The following is a 25,252-nucleotide window of genomic DNA, read 5'->3' on the forward strand; positions in this document are numbered from 1 at the left end:
CATTAAATAATTGTCTTCCCCTCCCCCCCCCCACAATTTCATGCAATTCTGGAAACTTAAATTGATAAAAACTTTAAAAACGCATAAAGAAATACAAATCGAATCCTGCCAACCCTATTTATAAGTGCCTAAAATAGATTAGATCTTGTCATCTCCAGGTGGCGGGGGAGAGACTGTGACCCATCTTGCCCAGTGGCACGTGCCTCCTCATGGGTATCCTGCTTCTCCTTTGTTCCATTTAGCGAGAAACTGCTTGCGACATAGCAGCTCTTCCTGCAATGCCAGAGGATCTGCTGCCTTGTGGATCATTCCATCCTTCCTTCTGCAGAAGGGAGACACTAGGGCTGCAGAGTCTTCTATGGGTCTCACCTGGAGTGTCTCAACTCCTGCACCATTGCTTGAGGGTTGAGGAAGCTGCTTCCACACTTGCCCACAAGAAGATCCTCAGATCCCAACTGAGTCACTTGGGTAGGGGGGCACGATTTGGGTCTTAATCAGCGTGAGTGCTGGCGTTATGCTACAATGCCACAATCCTACTATGATAATGCTAAAATGTTGGAGCATATTGAAGCCTATGAGATGATGTTGTTACTCATTTTTACCATCTACCCTTGTGGAAACTAATTGGTCTTCCTCATTTAAGTCACCCACTGAACAGACTTCTGCTTCCTCTGAATTTAATTTAATTTTAAGTTAACTGAAAATATTACAAGTGTCCAGTGACATCATTATAATCCCGTAACTAGGAACTAGCTTAGAGGATAATAATCATTAGTAGTTGTGGAATTGCACTCTGGAAAATAATCAGCGCTGAGACAAGTCTTCAAAAAGGGGCATCAGCCACCATTTACAGAACATTCTGGCAGCTGAAGAAGCAGTAAAAGTGATAGATAGAAGTAGCAGCACATAGAGAGGAGTTCGAGTGTGGTTACTGCTTCTGTGGTCCTATATCTTCCACAGCTTTAGACAGAGTTGTCAGAACGGCAAGAGTTATACAAACAAGAGTCACCAGAGAAAGCACTTCTATGGTGATGTAGATTTAAATGCAAATTAATACAATGATGGAGAACAGGATATATTACGCTGCCTCTAACTATAAACAGGATATTCTATATAGAGCTTGAGAGAAGTCAGAGGGTCTCCAAGAATTAACCAGTAAAAGCAAGGCACTGTATAATCTAACAATAGAAATTCTCTAGGTGTGACCAGCTAGCATATGTGGAAAATACATAAAGGATTTCTGGGCTTGACACAATGCAGCATCAGATGCACTGTGCAGGAGAAGCAGAAAATAGCACTTCGTTCTGGAAATAATGGTGGAAAATTAAATGTTTAAAATAAGTATTTTTCTCCCTGTCTATAAGTCAGCTATAAACCATTTTGTCATGATCGTAGAGCATGTTTTCAATAAACTACACAGAGTATTCAGCCAAACCCACAATGCCAGTTACCCGCCTACAGCAGACACAATGAGCCAGGACCTCTGAATGAAGCCAGTGGCGCTATGCCAGTTGATGACAGCTGAGGAATTTGGTCCATAATAACTAGAAATGTTCAGCCTCAGCCACACGTTTCTGAAATGTGGGATTTCTTTGTGAAGTATCTCTTGTGTGAATGAAGGAAAAAATGCTCATTATTTGTTGTGCAGCTCCAAAAATGTCAGTAGTTTACAACTATTATACATAATTCTTACAAATCACTTTTACTCACCCTGCATATAGTGACTGAGGTTTTCAGTGACTTTATCCACCATCTGTGCCTTAAAAAAAATAGAAACCTTGAAAAATAATTGCATAAAGTACATATCAAGGAATCTATGTCCAATCAGTGTGTCATCATTCCTGTTCATGTCAGGAGACATTGTGCACTCTCACTGAGCAAATAATTGAAGCCTAAACGTTTTCCTATATATTGCCAGTGTTGATGTGTGAAATGCTCTTCACTTGTTAATTACCTCAAGGTTGACAGGCCATGCAGTGTTCACCAAAAAGGGAGACTCTTATTTCCATCAGGTGCTTTGCACTATTTTGTGTAGGACTTGAAGACTGGACTTGCGTCCATGTGTGCAAATTAGCACTTTAATTCTCTTGAGCAGTATTCCCCTAACTGTCTTCAGGATCCTGGTTGTGGTTGTTTGGTAACCAAGGGTTCTGTCTTTTTATATTTTGGCAACACTTGCATAGCTTGTCATGTCAATATAGAATTTTTGTATTATATTGACAGGTTTTAAGAGACTAACTGATACCGGTGCTTTAAAGTCTTAGAAAATGGTTTAATTACTCAGGTTAACCATTTTGATCTATTCACCCTCCCACCTACCATCTTTTAGAGGAGGCATTTGCTTTCACATGGCTCCAGTCATGTCCTATGGGAGAGCAATTGGCACAGAGCTCTGCATCATCTGGCATTTTACCTTACGTAGTAGGTAGTATTTTGCACTGCCACAGGAGTGGCTGAGAATCTGACTCCATGTATGTGCACATGCAAAATGGTAGTTAGGTGCCTGATCGTTTTCTGGGTCTAATTACCCATTTTGTGAACTCGTGCAACTTTAGGTGCTCATCTTAAAACATTGTTCAGAAGTAACTTTCAAAGCATGCATCACACTAAAAAGAACTCGTTAAAGTTAGTTGTTGTTGTGTAACAGTTCCATAGTGTAAGCCAAAATTACCGACCATTGAAATTGTCTCTTGTGTATTGTGCATTTGAAAATTTTAATAAACAAGATGTTTTTTCCAAGTTAACATATGTGCAAACAAAACAGGAACAGTATGCTCTCGGGAAATATGCCTTCTAATATGATTTGGGGCTCTCACTTAGAGCTGCACATTGTGAAAATCAGGTGATAATATTGCCCTCATGTGGCCTCTTTGGATATTGCCTCAGGACCTTCCAAAAATAATTTTTAATGTAAAATAGAATTAAAACATACATGTAAGTAAAGAGCAAAACTTCTGACACAACAGAAACTTTCAGTGTTCCTCCCCACCTCATTTTATTTTATAAGGGTGTTTTAATTACCCAATTTTTACCTTTATTTCTTTGGCAGAAACATACGTGAAAGAACTCTATGTATCCTTAACTCTTGATTAGGTTTTGAATTAAGCTTGTGATATAAATGAAATTAGGCCCTGATCGTGCAAACACTTATGCCTATGCCTAACTTTACTACTGTATGTTGTTAAGCACTCGCATATGTGTTTGCAGGATCAGGGCCTTCATTTGTAATGTTGCCGTAGTTGTTTGGTTCTAAAGTCAAAACCCACCTCTCTCTCTTACCGCTCACTACCTCCAAAAAATCCCAACATTTTAAGTGAGAGTGTATTTTAGACAGGAAAGTAAGACTGTCATCTGACCCTCCTAACTCACTTCTTTATGCTCTTTTTCTCTCTTACAAACGTCTAGGGGGCATATCTTTAATGGTGGAAGTCCAGGCCACCCCAAATCCTAGAGAGAAGCAGCTGCTTATTATTGGGAATTATATTTCCCCTTCCAGAAACCGAATCCTTGGAAGTCTGCCTCCATTATTCTCCAATAACATGGTATTTTGGGAAGGCCCAAGTCTTCCCACAGCAACAAGAGGATCCATAAGGAATTCTGTTGGTGGGTCACCACTGCTGTACCGCCTCATCATTTCCAAAAGCCCAGGACCATGGTTAGGAGGCCATAGTTATTCCAGTCCCCACTCAAAGTACATTAAAGTCAGTGGAAGTCTTATTATTTACTTCACTGGGCTTTGGTCTTGGCCTTAACAGCAGAGATCATTAGAGGAAAGGTTGTTAGAGGCCTTTTTTCACTTCCTCCCCACCAGCAGAAATTTAGAAAACAATATTCTCAGGGATTACTAGTAACCACTGAAATAAGTGGGTAATTTAAAATAAAATGATACTCAGAGAACATTTTCCACGTAAATGAATTAAAACAAACTTTAGGTGGGATGAATTTGTGGCTTAATCTATTAACCGACTTCCTTTAAAACTAGATTATGTAAGAAAAAATATGCACAAATAGGAAATTTACTATACAAAATAGTTGAATAATGTCTTGGTTTCCACCTTCATCAAGTGCTGTGTCAAAGGAACAGGGAAATGTCATCACATAATAATAAATCCGGGTGAGAATAAATAGGCATATCCAACAGCTAGCACTATAAACTAATGATAAATCAGTGTATTTTTTTCTCTGTGATGTATTCTGGAACCATTGTTTTTGATTATGGGTACATTTTTCTCCCATTACATGTTACAACTTCTTCGACTGACAATGATTCATCAACCACTGTAGGCAGAAGACCACTTGTAGACAGATCTATGTGAGGCAGTGCGCCGTGCTTGGAATAGAATTATTGTGGAATACGTTTCTTTGGCCGTTTTGCACAAATCCAGTCTGTATGTTGGGAGATGCATTGGTTATCCTTGTTTCTTCAAGTGCATAATCAAAGAGGCGTGTGTGTGTGTGTTTGTGTGTGTGTGTACATAAATACACAGATTGTGTGGACTTGGCGAAGAAATATAATTAAGCATAGCTATTTTCCATGGGGTGCAACATAAAAGGAATGAATGCAGGAACGCTAACTACAGATAGAAAGGCTTATGTTGAAAAAAACTGTATCCTATTAAGAAGGATTTATTCTTCACTAAAATAAAACACTCAGACATTTAAAAAAAACAACCTGTCACATAATAAAGACCCTGCAGCTATGCATATCCCCTTAGCTGTGAAACTATAATGGGATCGCTGCACAGTGGAGCACTGTGACCTTGGCACTCTGGTTTGCCAAGCTGTCTCCATGTTCCATATACATTATTATTGCTTAAAATGTAGCCAAAAATCTGAAAAGGAGACATATATGTCCTCTCTTCAGGAAGCAATTCTTATCTCACTGCATGTTCTCCTTACACAAAAGGTGTTCTTCAACGTACGTCCTCCCACGCAACATACATTTATTGCAGGGTTGCTTACAAGTTAGAAAGCACATTCTACGTCACCTAAGATCCAACCCACCAGTCCGTATTGATTGTTAACCTGTTTTGTACCTTTTCTTATTTCTGTTTTGATACCACATTCCAAACCAGTTGCCTATGAAGGTGCCTTTACTAGCACATTGAACAAATGTATCTTGCCCTTGACCGGCTTTATATTTGCTAATGCCACGCTCGGTACGGTAGAGAACCCCACTTGCCCCTCACCGATCCCAAGCTCTTGGTTTCTTCCCACAACCTCTGAAGAGCCAGGAATTTAACCCGAAGTAAATGCTGCACCCGTGTTCAATACCAATGACTTTATTTGCCACCTAGCCAGGAAGGACACAGCCACAATTAGTAAAAGGGACTAGCAGAGAGCTGCTATGAGAAGCCACACATATAACCCGAAACGTAATACGAGTCCTCGACACTTAAATAGCCCTAACTTAACAACTAGTCCACATGGCCCTCCAGGCTCCGTTCTAGAACAGAGTACCTCCTGCTTCCAGTGCTGTAGTGTGAGGTTGCAGTAGGAAGTCCCAGGCTTGGCTGCCTCTCAAGGAATCTGTCCCCATGGTCACCAGGCAGGTCAGGGCTGCTTCTGCTGGGTCTGGACTGCTCTCCCCGCTTGGCTATGTCTGTGCACCTGATTTGCTGTCTGGGTCAATCTCCCAGTACTGGGGTCTGGCTGTGATTAGGCTTTTTACCCTCCAGCAGCAGCAGTGCATGCTATCTGTCCATGCTCTGTAGCCTTCTCCCAGAGCCAATCAGGTGGCCTGCATACCCCTTCCCTGTCCTCGCTTGAGCAGGGCTGAGCTCTTCCTCTGTAGCAGTTTTGCTCCACCACTGAGAGGTGGGCTGGAAGCAAGAAGTCAGGGGTGGCATTTCCTTCCAGTCATCTAACAAAGCAGGGCTCTGGAGACAGAGGGTTCAGCTCCCTTCTCAAACTGCTGCCTAATCAATCAGGCCTTCTCCATTGTAGGGCTGGCCCCTTCACACTGCTGATGTGTCAAGTGGAGGCTCCCAAAGAGCCTCCTGTACTGAGATTCCAGCAGGGTTGCTACAATTTGTACCTGGCTGCAACGAACCCCAGTTATGCCAGCCAGTGATCTCCAGAGTACGGAACTCTCTGGCCACATCGTCTCCTCAACATGCCCATGATGTGGCCCCTAAACTGGGGTTGGGGATAGAAGAGGGCAATGTAGCGATGTCTAGAACAATTCTACCCCATGTCATGCAAATCCTCAACTACAGCAACTTTATGGGCCTTTGGGTTGCTTTGGTGGCACAAAGGGACCATAGTCAGCCCCAGAATCTGTCCCCACAAATTCATTCGTAAAGAATATCCAGGAACAGAAGCTAGCTCAAGGGAATAATTAAATGTAAACAAGCTAAAGCCCTAGTTGTGCCACACTTCTGATCTATCCATGAGCATGCATGCGTGAAGATTGCAAATGGGAAGTATTTGATTAAATCATATGTAGTATGCCTTTCAGGCCTTTAATTGATTATTCAAAACACTGTATGTGTTTTTGAGAAGTACAGTAGAATGAAATAATTTGTGTCACTGAGCCCACACAATGCTTATTTAACATGACTGGAGGTTGGTTGGTTGGTTGGTTTAATCTAACACCAAAGGGGAATAAGAAAAAGCATGTTATTGTTGGTTTAGCCAATTCATTCATTTTTTCATGACTTACCCTGAAGCAAAAGTAATTATAATATCACTGCACTGTAACTATGGGCCAAATGCAGCTCCTTCCACTGTAAGCCCAAAAACCCCTAAAATCAGCAAGAATTGTCTTGGTCCCACTATGTGTGAGAACTGTGCTCCTCCTGTGTTCTGCTCCATTAGCCCTCTTCCTGCTGTGGTGGGAAAGGTGGATTTGGACAAATGGTGGGAGTAAGTTGAGGGGGCGGTGGTGTACATGTCAGTGGATATGCCAATATGGGGATCCATGGGGCTAAACTCCTCATGTAAGGCATGTACAGGAGCCCCATCACTATTACATGGATTGTTGTATTAGTAATGATGTGGCTGGCCACATGATGGGGTGGGGGTGAGGGGAGGATTGCTTTCACCCTGACTGCTCTTCCATCCTCTGCATAAAACTTGTTTACTCAGGCTCAGAGCTCATAGCCAAAGGGGAAGGACATCAGCATTTGGCCCAATATGTTACAAAGAAGAAAGGATTTGGCTTTGAATATGTTGATACTGTCAAGTTTTTTTACTGCAGCAGAACTAAGCATGAGACGTTTCCACTTCATGTAATATGTTAATAGCAAAATGTTTTATGAAAGTGAATTTAGGCTGTGGGACTTCTGTGTCTAAATGCAGTGCCTTCTGGTACCAATTAATGCACAGTTTATTTAAGATTTGCTTCTTTATAAATGCAAATAACTTCTCTGCTAGAATATTGAGAGAACATTTAATTTCATTCTTCATTTAATGAGGGACCGGGTAGAAAATAAAACTGGCATTCTTATGCAATTTTGACATCTGCAAGCCTGTTAATGTAAGGTCCTTAAAAGTATAATAGGATAAGTGTTTAAGAATTTGTGTAACATCTTTCACAGCTACAAAGATTTTTTGAGACATACTTCAAATCCAGTTCCCCTCAGCAAGCCTTTGATAATATGAAAGAAACAATAAGTAAACTCTTACTGGTAGCTGAGGCATTCAGTGAATCACCCGATGTGGGACCAAAGACCTTCCATAGGTAAGAAGCTACCAATAAATAAATGGTAAGTTTATTGTCAAGTTCTTTAGAATATTATGGAAAGCAGTTGAGTACACAGATTCTGCTGTTACAAAGAAACTGGTATTTCATACTTGGTATTAGAGTGAAATAATGTGGTTGGTGAAGAGAGATTTTCAACAGCAGCGGCATCCAACCTTCTGAACTTGAGGGCCAAACATATTATTTCAAAAAAGGTCAAGGAGTTACAATCAATACCTTGAGTCAGATTCTGTGTCCTGTTCTGCTGCTTTTATATTGCTCAGGCAGTACAAAGCGAGCAGAAACCTCCCACAAATGGGGGAGTTCCCAACGGATGTGAAGCTGGCATAGCTGCCTCCTGTGCTTCCCTACTTTGAGCCCCTAGCGTAGAGGGTGTTGAGGGATGAAAGAGTGAGTTGCCAAAGCTTATTGTACTCCAGCTGTCTCCATTTGGTATATGGCCTTTTGGGGACTGTAACTGACTGGTGCAAATTAGAGCCACCCCTGGCAGCTATAACCAGGGCTGGAGCAGGGAATCAGGGAATTGCAACTGATCTGAATAGTAGCACAATTTTAGAATACTTTGTCCTAAGTATTACACCTCATGAAGTATGCCTGAATAATACTGTATCACTTTTTTATAGGACAAATAGGTTATTGCAGTCTTTCCTACTGGATTTTTTAGTTTTATATGGACCAGATACTTCACTTTTTTATAGTAAATATACATGTTTTATACAGCTACTTGAGGACCTAGTTGTTTAGCAGCAATAAAGCTCATTATTTGTCCTAAAGTAGTAGGAACAAAACTTTATAGAATATAGTGTGTGTGTGTGTGTGTGTGTGTGTGTAAGAGAGAGACTGTGAATATAAATATAGAGTTATTTTAAGAGTTGTGCAAAACCAGCTAGTTTTGGTTCACATAGTTTCACCAAACCAAATTGATGAGTTGGCTGTTTTATGGGACATCCAAGATTTCATGTAGTTCCAGGCTCGTATGAATCCAAAATCCCACCACGCAATTGCAGCAAAGACCATTGGGGTCACAATGAAACTCATGAGTTTTGCTACTACTCACCCTTATGTAACATCTGTTTTCCCCAAAATGTCATCCATCCAGTTGCAGAACCCCACACCCTCCAGCAGGCACTTCCTCCCCCTATATCGTTCCCCTCCTCCAACACACCCCAAAACCCTCATGTACCACAGAATGCACTAACATTAAGAGAGGAATGGGCCTAGATTAAAAAGACCCCATAATATTAGAAATCCCCATTCCATCCCCTGTCTGTGCTTGGTGCATCTGGTGGTGAATTAGGGTCTTAGAGTAAAATGATGGGCTTCTGAAGCAGCAACAATGGATTAGAGTAGCATTTCTCAGTGCAGCTACTGCTAAATTGGTTAGGGGAATGAGTGGTGGGCAAGACTGTGTTTAACTATATCTTTAAAGTAAAGTTAAAAACTGGCCAGTGTGTGTGTGTATAACTCCTCTTTACTGGATGGGATCAGTATTGTTAATCTATGTATCAGAAGTACTACATTGCTTATAGTCATGGAGGCTCTCCATTGCTAGAGGAACAGGGTTCTGTCCTCTCTGTCATTGTCCAGTCCTAGGTGGCCATGGGTTTGTTACAATATTTTTAACACGTAACCTGTTTTACTTGGCCTGTTAAAAGAAACAACAGTGAAAAACAACATAATGTCTTGAAGTCTATAGGCCAGCATCTCAGCTGGTGTAAATAGTATCACTCCATTTAAGTCTATGAAACTGTGATGATTTTCACCAGCTGAGGATCTAAACCTATCTGCATGTAACTTTATTGACTTTTTCTCTTTTACTTACAGTTATCTCACATGCCATATTCTTGTCAGGTTTAATTTCAGATGCAGTCTGTGTTTTCAAATGTTAACCTTTGACATTGGGTTCAACACCTCCACATATCCAGTAGTTCTTGAGGTAAGCAAGTGCCAATTACGTTTTTTAAAACATGTAACATTTTTTAAAGCAAGTAAGTGATCAGATGGATGGAGGGGATTTATTTTTGGTATTTTTTTAATTGTTTTCCCTGGTTTTAGGAGCTTTCCAAACCCAAAGGAAGGAACTGGCCCTTCCCAAAAGAGCATAGACTAAAAAGAAAAGTACAGTAGAGAATTGTCATTGATGATTGCCCCCAAACCACTAAGCAACTATGCACAAATATACAAATAGATGTGTGAATACATTAGTAAGTGGAGTCTTGGGACTGGAAGAGTTGTTAAGGGACTATGGAATAATATTGATGTCTACAGCACTAAGATCTCAACAACATCTGTCAACAACCTGGCTAGGAAGCATTGTGGCCTAGTGGAGCAGGCACTGGCTGTGGAACGGGGCTCAATCTTGAGCTGTGCTAGAGAACAGCTTGGCATAGGTGACTGGAGGAGGCTGAGGTCTTGGGACTGGCTGAAATATCTCCCTGTGCACATCTAAATGCTGCCCTAAATTGTGCTGGCTTGTACTTCTTCCCTAGAGGCCATTATGCCTACAAAGATCTATGGAGCACAACATACTCTGACCTCCATCATGCTGACTTCTGCTTCCCAGCCCACCCCGACATACCCTCTACACCATGAGGAAGAGGAATGTGGTAGAGAGCCCATTATACCAGCTTTGTACCACCTACCACTACTTTGTACCACCTACCAGCTTTCTACCACCTATTCCTCCATCAGAGGAATTCTCAGCTGTCCCTTTAGGCCAGCTTTCCAGCTGTTTTGCTCTGCTTCAGGGAATTTAAAAAAGCCATGTCTTCTTTTGTCTGCACAAAAGAAAAAAAAAGGAAAAATATATTTGAAAAGTACACAGGGACATTCCAGAAGCAAAATTTAAAAAATAAATCTTAATTAAAAAAAATCAATTTAGGTTGCTAAGTGAAATCTGTGTAGTTTCCTATTGCATCAGCTACAGAATGCAAAGAAATGAGTAGATATAGTAAACCTTGCACTGTCCACAAAATAAATATAAAGACATTGTTCTTACCAAGTATAAAGAAATGCATATTTCATCACAACTTAATAACCTCAAGTTGGACCCTAAATAAATACAGTACTTTCATCAGTAATCCTCAAATCAAAACCCTTTTGAAAACAGAAGTTCTCTCTACATGCTGTAGACACATCTTGATCAGCCTCAAATGGAAGTTAAAATAAATACATATTTTATATCATGTTCTAGTAAATCACTAGTGATAAATGCTTTCCTATGAAAATATGTGTAACAACACTATTCTAAAAAAAGCAATTATAAGTACTTCTAAAAGAGATCTACTGTCAGCTACTAAATATTAACAGATATTAATACAGTATTTCTTAAACACATTTGGATACAGAAGTAAAGAAAACAAGAATGTTCTATATAACCCCTGATTCATGTGAGTTGCAGTTGTGTTGGGGTTGTAAAATGAATTTCCTTATGATTGATAGAAATGATGTGATTGTTTATTATGTCTAATGTAAAATGTATGTCCTTAACTATTCAAGTTATGCTCATTATTAAGCATTAAGAACTTGAGTTTTGTGTATAACATGTAATCATTTAGCAATCTTCACTCTTTAATTTTTTTTTATATATTAAAAGGCTGGACATTTTTTTAAAAATAGGCTGCAAAATTAATTTTTATATGACAGTGCTATGCTCTTCTCAGTGCACTAGAGGTCAGCAAACACTATGATGTGTAATTGTTACAGAAAATGAAGTACTGTATTTGCTGTAAAAAGAAAAGGAGGACTTGTGGCACCTTAGAGACTAACACATTTATTAGAGTATAAGCTTTCGTGAGCTACAGCTCACTTCATCGGATGTAGCTCATGATAGCTTATGCTCTAATAAATGTGTTAGTCTCTAAGGTGCCACAAGTCCTCCTTTTCTTTTTGCGGATACAGACTAACATGGCTACTACTCTGAAACCTGTCAGTATTTGCCGTGTTACAATTCTGATAATTGTATCAGAAGTAATATACATAAATAAAATACTACTACTTTATTTGTTTACTATCTGTGTGCATTTGATTCCTTTTTTATTCATACCTTTTATGATTCCTTTGAATAAATAAATAAATAAATCCAGCTTAGATATATCGGGGAACACTGGATTTGATATGAAAACTGTATGTTAATTCATTTTTTTTCAAGGTGCACGAACACTTTGACTTTCAAGTTGATGATGACTTGAATTTTGAGGACCAAACTGTAAAAGGATTCCTGCTTGAGGATACATTCAAGTTTCTCTTGTCTAATAAGTCTTCAGCTTCCAGTGTCTTTGAGGCTTTACAGAACATTTACAGATTAGCTGTGATTAAGGTACGAGTGGATTTCGTAAACATTTTTCTTATTACAAATTAATTGAAAATATTTAATTCTAAATGATAACCTTTTCTTTGTGAGGGCTTTTTTCTAAACTACAAAATGAAATATTTGTTCAATCAGAACTTTTTGGGGCTAGGCAGAGTTGTATGAAACTGTGAAAAACATATTATGATGACACCTTGCATGGAATTTTCTTTCTTTCTTTCTTTCTTTCTTTCTTTCTTTCTTTCTTTCTTTCTTTCTTTCTTTCTTTCTTTCTTTCTTTCTTTCTTTCTTTCTTTCTTTCTTTCTTTCTTTCTTTCTTCATTTTCCAACCCTCAAGAGTTCATATTTTCAAAACTGCAATATTGTGAAATTCTGTGTGTTTTCAAGTAAAACCAGTTTAGCTTAATAATGGGACCAAAGTATGCAGTGTTTGTGAAATGTTTGTGAATACAGAACTAATTTCAAATTATCTATAAAATGCAAAATGGTCACATTTCAGCACATCATATTTCTTTGCAAATACTTCACACACCCCTTCATGCTAGTTATCTCTCACCAGATTCTCTCTTACACCAAACTAACATTGAACACAGCAGACTTGGAAGAAGGAAGAGCTATCAGGGAGCTTGTTTGGTCTCCCCAATTCTTTGCCTCAGCCCTGACTCAGGTTAGTGCAGCTAGGGGACTGCTCTAACTTTCACCAGCTGGGTATGGTGCCCAAGGGACTATGTACCAGCTAAATATAGCCAAAGCAAATTGTTCTCCACCTAGGGTATGCAGCAGCAGATTCACATGGCTATGATATAGTTGTGGTATGTAGCGTGGACTACCATGTTGAACGATCCCTTGCAAGTCTGCTTCTTTCAGCAAGAGTCAGTATGGGAAGATTTAGACTTTTTAAATTCCTCAAAATTGCATCTTTCAACCTGATTCATGGTTGGCTGCATGCTCAGCTTCCTTTGACTGTAGCTTTTTAAACCTACAAAAGCATACCTTTCTCTCTACACTGGTCATTACCCCATCATTGCAGTCGTCTTGTTCTCGACTGGTGCAAGACTGCAACTTGCTGGGATTGTCTAAGTATCTTCTTATTTGTGCCAAAATCAAACCTAACCAACAGATATTAAGAATATGCCATAAGTTTTGATGCTGAAAACTGTTCTTTCCTCTCCTCAGTTGTTTTTAATGGCCATGTTTCTGCTCCATATAAAGTTCTCATCACTTCTGCACTGGACACTCTTGTCTTAGTTGTCACATAGACATCCCACCATCTAAAGGCCTTTAAAGATGCTGAAATACCATTGATGCAAGATTGATCTGACATGTTACTTCGGATATAGAACTTTCTGCTGTCAATCAACTACCCAGATAAATGAAACTATTCACCCATTCAGTGTCAGTGCCATCTACATGCAGTGTCAGCAGGTCATTTGTTTCCATTTTATAAGAGGCATACATAGCTTTGGTTTTATTACCATTGATCTTAAATCCCATAGATTCTGCAGTTTTTCAGCGCTCTTCCAGCCATCAGTTGTAGTTGGTCAGTAGTCTCTCCTAGTGAGGCAAGATCATCTGCATAATCGAGAGCCTCTAAAGACCAATCTTTAAATTTCACACCTTCTACTTTGGCCTCAATCAATTTGTCATCAGATCATCTATTAGAACATTAAATAACATAGGCGAGAGTATTCATTCATCCCTGGCCTACTCCTGACTCAACTGGACAGCCGTTGACCCTCACACAGCTAAATGTATGGTGGTACAGTTCTTCCACTCGCCACACTATGTCCTCAGTCACACCCTACTGGTGTAGCAGTATCCACAGTGCTGCTGTGGTCAAAAGTGGCTGTAAAGTCTATACACATGTTGTTAACTTCCTTTTATTGTTCTAGTCATTTTTCAGTATCATGCAGAGCATGTGTAGCATGGAATGTAGATTGATGTGTACAGAAACCACGGTGACTGTCTTTCATTTTTTGATTGAAACAGTATTTCAATTAATTCAGTAATACGATCGTAAACACCTTCCCTGGGATTGACAGCAGTGTTATTCTCCTATGATTCAAGCAAGCTGATAGCTCTCTCATCCCCAGGGTATGTCTACACTGCAATTGGACATGTGATTGCAGCTCATATAGGCATACCCATGCTAGCTTTAGTCTAGCTAGAGCATCTCAAAATAGCAGCGAAGACGTGGTGGCAATGATCCTGGCGGGGACACATACCCAAGTTTCCAGGTGGACTTGTATATCCTGCACTGAAGCTTGTGCCACTGCATCTTCACTATTACTTTTAGCTGCACAAGCTGTATCAAAGCTAGCTTGGGTATGCCTATACGAGCTGCAATCGCACATCCAATTGCAGTGTAGACGTACACCTAGTGTGCACCAGCTACTCCTGTCCTTTCTTTTGCAGGATGAAAACTACCAGAAGGAATATGAGCAATGTCTGTCTTTAGAAGAGATAAATTCAATGATTCATTTTATAAAAGAGCTGAAGAGTATGGGACAATTTGAGCTGGTAAAGTAAACATTATTATTGTGTATTTTTTTGGTATTGTGCAATTTCCTTTGATGTGATATCATAGTAGTTCAACTGTAAGTTATTTAAGAAGAAAGTGTTTCTACTTTTAAAATCTTTGAAAACATTATGGATTTATTTTCTTATTTCTTATTTAAATAAATGCTAAAATGGTCAGAATCCAGGTACTTTTCTTTAAGACATCATAAAATCATGATTGATTTCATAACGACACAACAGAATAGAATTGTAGTACATCACAAGTTTTTAATTTTTAAGAAGGATGCTATCACGTGCCTAAAGTTTAGTACATGTGTAACTGCAATATTGGAGCCTATGCTTTAGATATGATGTGATGGTGTGATGCAGAGGGGGGCAGCAAACAGTGAGAGAGGATGGAATGGGAAAGAATGAAGTTTACAGCAGTAAAATCATGTGGATACTCAGTTTGGTCATGTGTATGTCTTGTGGATTCTGCCAATTCTTCCTAAAATAAAAACAAGGAGGATAACAGGATAGGAGAAAATGTCAGACTCATTTCTTGTGGAGCTCAGAGAAAAGGTGAATGGTCTGAGGTATACAAATGAGAGAAGGAAAGGGCTTGATGAATCAATTAGGTAGGAAATGTGTAGGGCTTGATAGAAGTCTTGAAGACACTTACGAGAAAAATGAACAAATGTGGCCCTGAGGCTGGCATTAGTGGTGAAATAGGCAAGAGGTGATGTGTTAACATATGAGGTCAGATAGCTGTGGGCAGTAGAGTTATGTAGGACCTCAAAGGTGAGGACAGGAAGTTTAAATTGAATGCAATGAAGAAGATTGGAGGGGGTCAGTGGAGAGATTTAAAGAGTGGGTGACATGGTCTGAATGACATAGTAAGAAAATCATTTTGGAGGCCACATTCCATATGGAGAGGTGGGGGCGATGTGGGTGTTGGGAAGGCTGGAGAGGAGTGGTTGAGAGATGAAATGAGGAAAACCTGAGAAGAAATGTCAGAGGCAGAATGAGGCATGAGATGAGGGATTGGAAGGAGGGAGATAGATTAGGAATCATCAGCCTAGCCATCATAGCTGAAACTGTGTGAGCAGATAATGCACTTAATGTGTAATGGGGAAAAAAGGAGGGTACCATTGAGAGATCCTGAGGGAATCCCCCCAAAGCGGGTGTGGGGAAGGAGGAAAGATTCTGAAGGACGAATCAGATGGGTAGGAAGACTTCCAAGAGAGAATAGTACCAAGGAAGCCGAGGAGGGATAAAATGTCAAGGAATAGGGAGTGATCAACAGTTTTAAAGGCAGTGGGGAGATCCAGAAGAATGAGCATGGAGTACAGCTGCTGAGATTTGGGTAGGAAGAGATGAATGGAAATGTCTGTCGAGTATGTATTTGGTGGGGTGGAGAGGGTGGTCTAGAATAGAGTTAGAGGGGGGAAATTAAGGGAATGGTTGTAAATGGGTCATTCAGTGATTTTAGAGGTAAAGAGAGAGGGAGCTGGAGAGGTAATTGGCAAAAGTAATAGTATCAGGGGTCAGTTTTTTGAGACTTGAGGAACCAAACCATTCTGGTACTTGGAGCAGGAGCCGGAGGACAGTGAGAGGTCAAGGGTGAGATGGCGGAAGGAATGACACTGGTGCAGAGGTGGGGCAGGTGGAGGGATTGGAAAAAGTACAAGACCTTTTAGTGACAGTCGAAAAGTGTGCTGGGGATGGAAAGGAGGAGAAGGAGAGTGGGGAAGGAGTAGGGAGGTCATGAGAGATGTTGTCAGTTTTCTTCCTGAAGTCAGTGAGATCCTGGGCATAGAGGGTGGAGGATGTAGGAGAGGGGAAGGTTTTAGGAAGGTGTCAGTGGCCATTAATAAAAGTTGGGGTTTATATACCTGGGACTCAATAAGTGCGAGGCAGAGCTGCAAGGAAGGTGGCAGAAAAGAAGGCAGAAAAGAGAACAAATCTGTGTCTAGGAAGTCTGCCTGATGTCTGGATCTCTGCCAGAGAGGTGGGATGAGCAACAGGGCTGGGGATTGGTGGGTAAATTATACGGGGGGAAAGAGGGACAAAGGAGTCAAGGATAGAGAGAGTGGTGTTAATGGACTTAACAACTGATCAGTGGAGGCGAAGGAAGAGCAGCAAGTATTGAGACACAGAGCATCAGAGAAGTCACGGGCAGTAAGGGATTGAAGGTCATGGGACAGATGGAGGTGAGTGATCATATAGGAAATGATTTGGTAGCAACAAAGAGAAAATTCAGTAATGAAAGAAAGGGAGTTCTGCTTAGTGATGGCAAGGTCTATGGTATGGTCTTTTGGTTCAGGGAAGAGTTCATCTCAGTTTGAGAGTCAAATAAGCAAGACACAGAAGACTGAGGGATAAGACTTCCGCTTCAGGACCAGTAAGCATGGTTTTGCAAGGCATGATAATCAGCATAACTTTGGGAATGTATCTTAATAGGATATTCTGTTAAACACATGTAATCTGTTCCTAATTTTTCTTAGCTTCCTTGTTATGTTTTACATATATAGTATGCATCTAACCTATTGTAACAGTTTGCAGGACCAGACCCCGACATGTGATTTAGTCAGAGATATAAAGGAAAAATCTATGAAAAAGTGTTTTTACCTTTACTAATCTGACACATATCAACTTTCTCTCTTTCAGCTTTTCCCATCTTCTGCACCCAAGATTCAAACTTTGCTGCATGATGTTTATCACATGGTAGACCCGATGGGAAAGCTTGGGTCAGTCCTGACAGTACATTGGTTTCTTTCCAATTTACTTGAGCAGTTCCAGTTCATGAATAAAGAGGAGCGTCCAAATCTCTCAGGATGGTAAGATGGCTATTAGATAATATTTCTAGGGCCAGATCCTCAGCTGGTGGAAACCAATGTAAAGCTTTTGACTTAAGAGGGTCTATGCCAATTAACGCCAGCCAAAGCACTGGCTCAGTGTTTCTTATTATAGTGTGTTGGGAGGTATTCCTTTGTTAAGGTTGATCTGAATTTCCAGATAAATCCAGTTTGGGATCCTTTTTTCCCCCTTCTAACACACAGGATTATTGGTGGCAAAATCGCGGGGGTGAGGGGGTAGAATTTTTCTAGTAGATTTCAAGTGAATTTTCTGAATTACTACACCCTGAAAATAGGAATGTTTAATAGAGTTCAAAAGGTCTCCTGCTCCTTGCCTCCAATTTTGAAGCCAAAACAAGAAAGAAGGCAGGAGATAAAAACTTGGGCCAAGATTTTCAGAGGTGACTAGTGATTTTGGGTTGTCAGAGATTTTGGATGCCCCACTTGAGACACCTTCCTCTGAAAATCTAATTTTAAATGCAACTCTAACTTTTAATGTTATTAAGATTTCAAATAATAATATCAGACTGGCATGTTGACTGCAGTGGGCTTAAATTATGATCGTGACTGCTGTAGACTTAAACTTTCACTTGAAATAAATAAATAAAAATAAGTTTTCAGCCTTTCCCATGTGGAAACAGACTTTAAAATGTAAGTCAATTGTTTGTCAGTGGGAAAAGGGACATTTTTTCAACCAAAATTGAAAAAAAAGTTACTTATACACAAGGTTTTGTGAATTATGATTTATTAAAAAAAAAATAGAGGTGTTCGTCACAGTTAGAAAATTCATCAAAGATTTGGGGTCCTTTTAGGGCTGTCAAGTGATTAAAAAATTAATCACGATTAATTGTGAGATTAAAAAATTAATTGTGATTAATCGCAGTTTTAATCGCACTGTTAAACAATATTAAAATACCATTATTTAAATGTTTTGGGGGTTTTCTGTATTTTGCAATATAGGGTCAGGGCTGGGAGCTCTGAGCTTCAGCTCTGCTCGGGGCTTCAGCCTTGCATGAGGTATTGGACATCAACCCCCCTCAGGGCACGAGGTGCAGGGCTCCAGCCCCCCTTGAGGCTCGGGGCTCCAGCCACTATCACGGTTTGGGGCGTGGGGCTCTTGCCCTCCCCCCTCCCCCGGCGCCTGGGAAGCTGTGGGCTGGGTCTTCTTCAGCTCCCCCACCCCTGGCCAATGCCTCCTGCCCGCCCACAGATAAGCGATTAATGCATCAAAAATTAACATATTAATTTTGCTTTCAGTTAATCGCAGGTGTTAACTCCGATTAATTGACAGACCTAGTGGGTTTTTTTTTTATTAGATCATTGCTAACTACAATATTCTTGTATGGATTCCCACCTTCCTTAGTTGATGATGTGTAGTTTCCATTTTAACATCATCTTAACAAAGTTTTTTGGCTGGAAAGAACAAAAATAATGGTATTGTAATTTTGGTACTCTATGTATTTCTTCTAAAGCTGAGGAAATTCATATTTATTTTCCATCCCATTTTCTCCTTGCTAATGACATTGAATGCAAGTGTACAGCTCACCTACTGGTAATGGAGGTGACTTGCATGTATTGTGTACATTGTGAAATAGTTAGAGGTCCAGTTTCTGTTTCTTTCATTCCACAAATTCTGAATGATATTGTGCAAACACTTCTTTTTTGGCAGTGTAGACATACCTACTATGTAAATGGCTATGAATGCTTGAAAACTGAAAAGACGTGAGTTAAGCTTTATCCCAAGGCAGCCTGTTTAAGCATTTTGTTTAAACTTTAAGCTTTCCTGAGGTTCATAGCCTTGATGAGTTTTGTTCAAAAGGACTGTTATCCTGACTTTCATAGATTTGGGCCAAATTTTTAATGGGCTCCTTAATTGTTCCCACTTATCGGCATATGCAAGATCTGTGGTTTCATGTACAAACTGGCAACTGCATGACCAGCTACCCCTTATGGATGTATAAACGGACAGTTCAGGAGGCTCCCTGAAAAATTTCCTCTTGATTTAGATTTTGTATCTTGGTGCTCATGAAATCAGAGAATGAAGACCCTACTCAAAGGAGTTTACTGGTCAGCATTACTTTCCCACATTTCCATCTACATGATTATTTGGAATTTTAACATCCCCAGTGAAGTTAGTGAATTCTCTGCACTTCTTCCACAGGAAAATCAAGAAGAGTTCCAGAAACTCATCTAGGACTACCATGAAATGGTCAAAGCCTAGGTGAGAATGAACAAATAGTGAACTTGTAATGCCTATCATTACATCCGTGAACACCATCTCTGAAGGAGCTTGTGAACATGAACAGCTTTAGGGCAGTTTCTGGGGAGCACAAGCCCAACACACATACACAGATCTGCTAAGTTCTGGCAGTAGGGAAATTAGTTGCCACTTTTCCTATCTCGGTGGGATAATCCTGAAGTCTTTGTGTTCTGATGTAAGACTGACAATGATTCATTTTAATGGTCCTTTCTACAAGTCTCATTAAAACATTTGTGGGGGTTGGCCACAAAGTAAGATTTCGCTATCTTCGCCCCACCCACCACACACACACATAGAAAGTGGATTTATGTCTTTTAAAATCATAAACTGATGAACAATAGGCTTCTCTGGCAATGCAATTCTTCAAGAGGACTTCAAAGGGAATGTTTTGGGGGGAAACATATGACTCCTGAAAGGAGCCCCTTTGGATCTCTTCATCTGTCATTTCTCTTTGTCAGTCTATACAGGGTTTGCGTAGGGAAGAACTTATTGTAAATCTACCTTGCCGGCCTCCAGTCATGTCCAAAAATGGATTTGACTCATTGTAAGAGGAAATCTGCTGAATTAACAAATTTGGAGTTGGTGACGTATTCCTGAGTAAAAAGAAAAGGAGGACTTGTGGCACCTTAGAGACTAATAAATTTATTTGAGCATAAGCTTTCGTGAGCTACAGCTCACTTCATCGGATACATTCAGTGGAAAATACAGTGGGGAGATTTATATACGCAGAGAACATGAAACAATGGGTGTTACCATACACACTGTAATGAGAGTGATCAGGTAAGGTGAGCTATTACCAGCAGGAGAGCGGGGTGGGAGGGGAACCTTTTGTAGTGATAATCAAGGTGGGCCATTTCCAGCAGTTGACAAGACCTTCCTGGACACTACGGTGCTAATAAGCGATGGTCACATAAACACCACCCTATACTGGAAACCTACTGACTGCTATGCCTACCTACATGCTTCCAGCTTTCATCCACACACACCACACGATCCATTGTCTACAGCCAAGCTCTACGATACAATGTCATTTGCTTCAACCCCTCAGTCAGAGACAAACACCTACAAGATCTCTATCAAGCATTCTTACAACTGCTGAAGTGAAGAAACAGATTGACAGAGCCAGAAGTTACCTACTACAGGACAGGCCCAACAAAGAAAATAACAGAACACCACTAGCCATCACCTTCAACCCCCAACTAAAACCTCTCCAGTGCAACATCAAGGACCTACAACCTATCCTGAAGGACGACCCATCACTCTCACAGATCTTGGGAGACAGGCCAGTCCTTGCTTACAGACAGCCCCCCAACCTGAAGCAAATACTCACCAGCAACCACACACCACACAACAGAACCACTAACCCAGGAACCTATCCTTGCAACAAAGCCCGTTGCCAGCTGTGTCCACATATCTATTCAGGGGACACCATCTTAGGGCCTAATCACATCAGTCACATTATCAGAGGCTCGTTCACCTGCACATCTACCAATGTGATCTATGCCATCATGTGCCAGCAATGCCCCTTTGCCATGTACATTGGCCAAACTAGACAGTCTCTACGTAAAAGAATAAATGGACACAAATCAGACGTCAAGAATTATAACATTCAAAAACCAGTCCGAGAACACTTCAATCTCTCTGGTCACTCAATTACAGACCTAAAAGGTGCAATTCTTCAACAAAAAAACTTCAAAAACAGACTCCAATGAGAGACTGCTGAATTGAAATTAATTTGCAAACTGGATACAATTAACTTAGGCTTGAATAAAGACTGGGAGTGGATGGGTCATTACACAAAGTAAAACTATTTCCCCATGTTTATTTTCTCCTTCCCTCTCCCCGCCCCCCCCCCCCCGGCTGTTCCTCAGACGTTCTTGGTGGAAATGGCCCACCTTGATTATCACTACAAAAGTTGGTTTTGGATTAGCAAGTACATAGTCTAATATTACTTCTGTCTGCTTCATTCCAGTGTATAATTCCATACTCACCTAAATTCAGTCATGTACCAGTTACTCAAGTCTTTACTTGTCTTAAAGAAATTGTTTTTGTACAAATTGTAACCCGAACTGCATATTAAAAATGGGTAAAAAAGTAATGTACAAGCAATTCGAAAGCTTTTATTCTTGGATACCCCTCCCCTTCCAGTTTTCCTCCCTATTAAGCTACTTTCTTGAGCTGCATTTCTGCTTTTCTCCTTTTCTTGCTATGGGCAATTGTTTACTACGGGCTGTAAGTTTTCCATCATGCTCATTTCAGGTAAGATTGCTGGTATTGGGAATGTGAGTGCAAGAGGTGCATCTTTCTGTTCAGAAAACTACAGTACCATGCCCCACGCCAAGGAAGACAGGAATTTTTAAAAAGTGTTTTCCATGGATTCTGTTCCTCTCATTGATCTAGAAATGTCTATACTATTGCATTGATAGGAATTCTTTCCCAGAAAAAGAAGGTGTTAAACAAAGAACTCCTTTCAACGTAATGAAAAATCAGAAAGGTAGGACATCAGACTGGTTTACTTGTAATATACCACATGCTTTTCCTGTTTGTTCCAAAAATCTGGGAATGTCTGTGGTTCAGATGAACTGATGTGTTTCTTACATTCGTGCTTTCCAGTTAGACGGTTGTGGCTCATTTACTAAACATAAAAGGCTGAATTCTATCTCCCTAACTCATGAAAGTTGTTCCATGGATTCCAGTGGGAGTAGAGCAGGCAGCATATGGCCCAAACTGAAATAAATACAAGTGTCCCCTTTTATTTGTATAATTCAGTTATGTGTGGGGGGAGAGGGTTGTTTTCTTTGGGTTCTGCAAACAGGGGTTGCATGCAGTGTGTAGAGTAGGACACAGTTAATTGTTTCTGTTTGCCCTTTAGAATTACATTTTTCCAATGAGACTAAAGAAAGGCATTGTAGTCATGGTAAGTCAAGATCTATATCTTTGTACTGACAGAACATGTGAACTTTATGCAAAAGGTGGCACTGCTTTAACACATTTTTTATAGTGTCTGTGCAACTTTCTTTAGGGAATGGAGTGCCTTTAGGCCCTTAATAACGAAACATGGTTTATTAAGTAGCCAGAATGTTTCTGAATCCATCAATAATGAGTCAGCTATGCAAAGTAACTCTCAAGCACAAAGTTAGCCATTGTTATGTTTACATTCTAATGTTAATGTTTGGACATTCATTGATCTCAAAGCCCTTATGGTTTTTCTTCTGGTTATACCACTGACTGTCATGTAGACAGTTTTTCAAGGACAGTTACAGTTTCTCCTTTTGCATACAGTTGTTCTTATAAAGTGGTCTTTTAAACTTTAAATTTTTGGGTGCTCAACTATCATACAGGATATTAGTTCAGTGCTTAACCCTTCCTGATCAAGTAATATCTGTTCAGGAATACAATATTTGTGGTTCTTTTGTGATGTAGAAGGAAATACTTAAATATAAAATTAGAGACACACTCAATAGTTTTTTTTCTTTCAACCTGCATTTACCCTTGCTTCATATCCCTCACCACCATTAGCCATCCAGAACTCCATTCAACTACAAATATATCATTGTACAGGCGGACCTCTTTATTGCTATATCCAGGTGAAATTATGTGAGACCCAGAACAGTGCACATATAGCTGCAAGGACATTTGGCTTCTTCAGGGGTACAGTCAGCTGAGTATCAGGCCAAAACAAAAGAAAGCCTTAGGGTGTTGCTCAGGGGATGATGAGCTCATCTAAATGAGCTCCGGGCATCCCACACCTTAGAACATTACTACTACCTTTTCAGTGTCCAGTGCTCTTTTCCCCTCTGTCTAACTGATGCTGTATTGTCTATGAGAGTTATTCTGGGAGAGGGAGACAAATTGCTGCTTAGGGGTGAAGAATTTTCATCCCAATGGGCCTCATCTCCTTTCTGCTCCTCTCTAAGCTTGGCGCTCAGCCAGGAAGATGTCAGTTCCAGGCCAAGAACATTCCTATCCTGGCTGAATGACACTATGATTTCACCCCTCTCATAAGATTTTTCTTTGAAAGGTACCCCTCCCTCCAGCTGCTTTAATTCTTAAGGCTATTAGTGATTTCTTAGGGAATAAGCATACATCCTGAAATGATCTGTGCGTTACATAGGCCATATGGCCTCGTGGGGAACTCAGGAGTGCTTCTTATATCCTTTGAATACTTACTTTCCCTCAACCCTCTATGCTGTATGTTTTGAATATGACCTGTTCTCTGGGGAATTTGGCCCAAATTCTGCTCTCAGTTAAACCAGTGTAACTCTGGAGTAACAGCATTAACTCTATTTACAACAATGTATCTGAGACCTGAACTTGGCCCTTTTGTGTTATTCTCCAGTTAAATTCACTCGCGTGGACAGGCCCCACACAGGGCCCTGTGTACTATTTAAGCCCTCTTAAGCCACATACTAAGCTTCCAGATTCACTCAGCTATTTGAGGGAAAGAGTTTACTGGCTGGAATGTTTGCAGAAGCAGCCAGTTATAATTGAATATTGGAGAATATTCAGAAAAAGCAAATTTTGAATGTGTAAACATGCCAGCAATCTGATTCTAACAGATCAGATTAAAATAGGTGCAAGAAACTTGTCACAGACGAGCTACAGGCAAATAATAATTCACAGAAATCATTTTGTTTGATAATGATAATACAGAATAATGAGTGTGTTTGAGAAAATCATGATTTTTATGGATTGTCTACAAACAGAAAAAGAGGTGCAGTTTGTTGAATGAGGATTCTTTATAAATTATTCACCCTGATGTACAAATGATCCCATGAGTCTAGATGTCACCCATGTGATCAGTTCTTATGAGCAGTAAGGGTGTTTCCAACAGATTGATTTTTTCCTGGCAACTACACATATACATAAGCCCTGCACACAGGCTGGTACATACCTAAGTTGGTTGTGAATTTCTGTCATTAAACTCATGTACATTTCAATTAATCCACTGGAGACAGGATTTTTTGACCTTAATCCTTAAATTTTCAGTGCCTTAGTCAAGCTTTTAGTTTTGTGACTCCTACTAAAGTCATTGGGCAGAAAATGATAAAAGCCCTGCACAGGTCTGAAAATTTACCCCAAGTGCCAATACAAAATCCATTAATGCCTTGCAGCAACAGACTCAGCCTGGCTATGAGTTAATGAATCTCACCATTGATCATTTAACAGCCTGCCAGCAGTTACTTGTTATTTTAAAATGTCCATATGTTTCACAGTTTTTTCTTTGATGCCTTCTTGGAACAGATAAAGATACCCTATCTCATATCAGGCAAATCTTCACCTGCCCGCCTTTGGACCTGAATCCTAAATTTAATCCAAAGATCAAAGAGTACTACACTGAAGTCCCATTTGATGTGGTGACAGTGAAGATTGGAGCAGAACCCTCTAACTGTCAGTGCCAGGTGCACCTTGATGAGAGGAAGGGACCAAGGTATGGGGGAAAATGATCCTGTAAGCACAGAGCTGATTCCTAATATTGGAGAAACAGAAAGGATGGCAGCCACCTCTGCATTTCCAAGAGAACTAGGAATTAGGAATTAAGATTACAAAAGGAGATTTGAAGGCCCAGACATTTAGTCCTTTAGATTTGTATTTATTTATCAATGTATTAAAAATGTACC

General features: G+C 40.1%; 1 protein-coding gene across 1 annotated transcript in view; it reads left to right on the forward strand.

Moving 5' to 3' along the window:
• Positions 1-25,252, forward strand: part of CPED1 (cadherin like and PC-esterase domain containing 1) — a 215,442-nt gene that overhangs the window by 75,491 nt on the left and 114,699 nt on the right. The window contains exons 7-15 of the mRNA XM_077807831.1: positions 7,542-7,684; positions 9,557-9,641; positions 11,856-12,023; positions 14,430-14,534; positions 17,184-17,353; positions 19,533-19,592; positions 22,058-22,125; positions 22,504-22,548; positions 24,876-25,062. Coding sequence (XP_077663957.1) covers positions 7,542-7,684; positions 9,557-9,641; positions 11,856-12,023; positions 14,430-14,534; positions 17,184-17,353; positions 19,533-19,592; positions 22,058-22,125; positions 22,504-22,548; positions 24,876-25,062 — 1,031 coding nt within the window. The remainder of the gene's footprint in view (positions 1-7,541; positions 7,685-9,556; positions 9,642-11,855; positions 12,024-14,429; positions 14,535-17,183; positions 17,354-19,532; positions 19,593-22,057; positions 22,126-22,503; positions 22,549-24,875; positions 25,063-25,252) is intronic.

Source organism: Eretmochelys imbricata, chromosome 1 (assembly GCF_965152235.1).
Source record: "Eretmochelys imbricata isolate rEreImb1 chromosome 1, rEreImb1.hap1, whole genome shotgun sequence".
NCBI classification, from domain to species: Eukaryota; Metazoa; Chordata; order Testudines; family Cheloniidae; genus Eretmochelys; species Eretmochelys imbricata.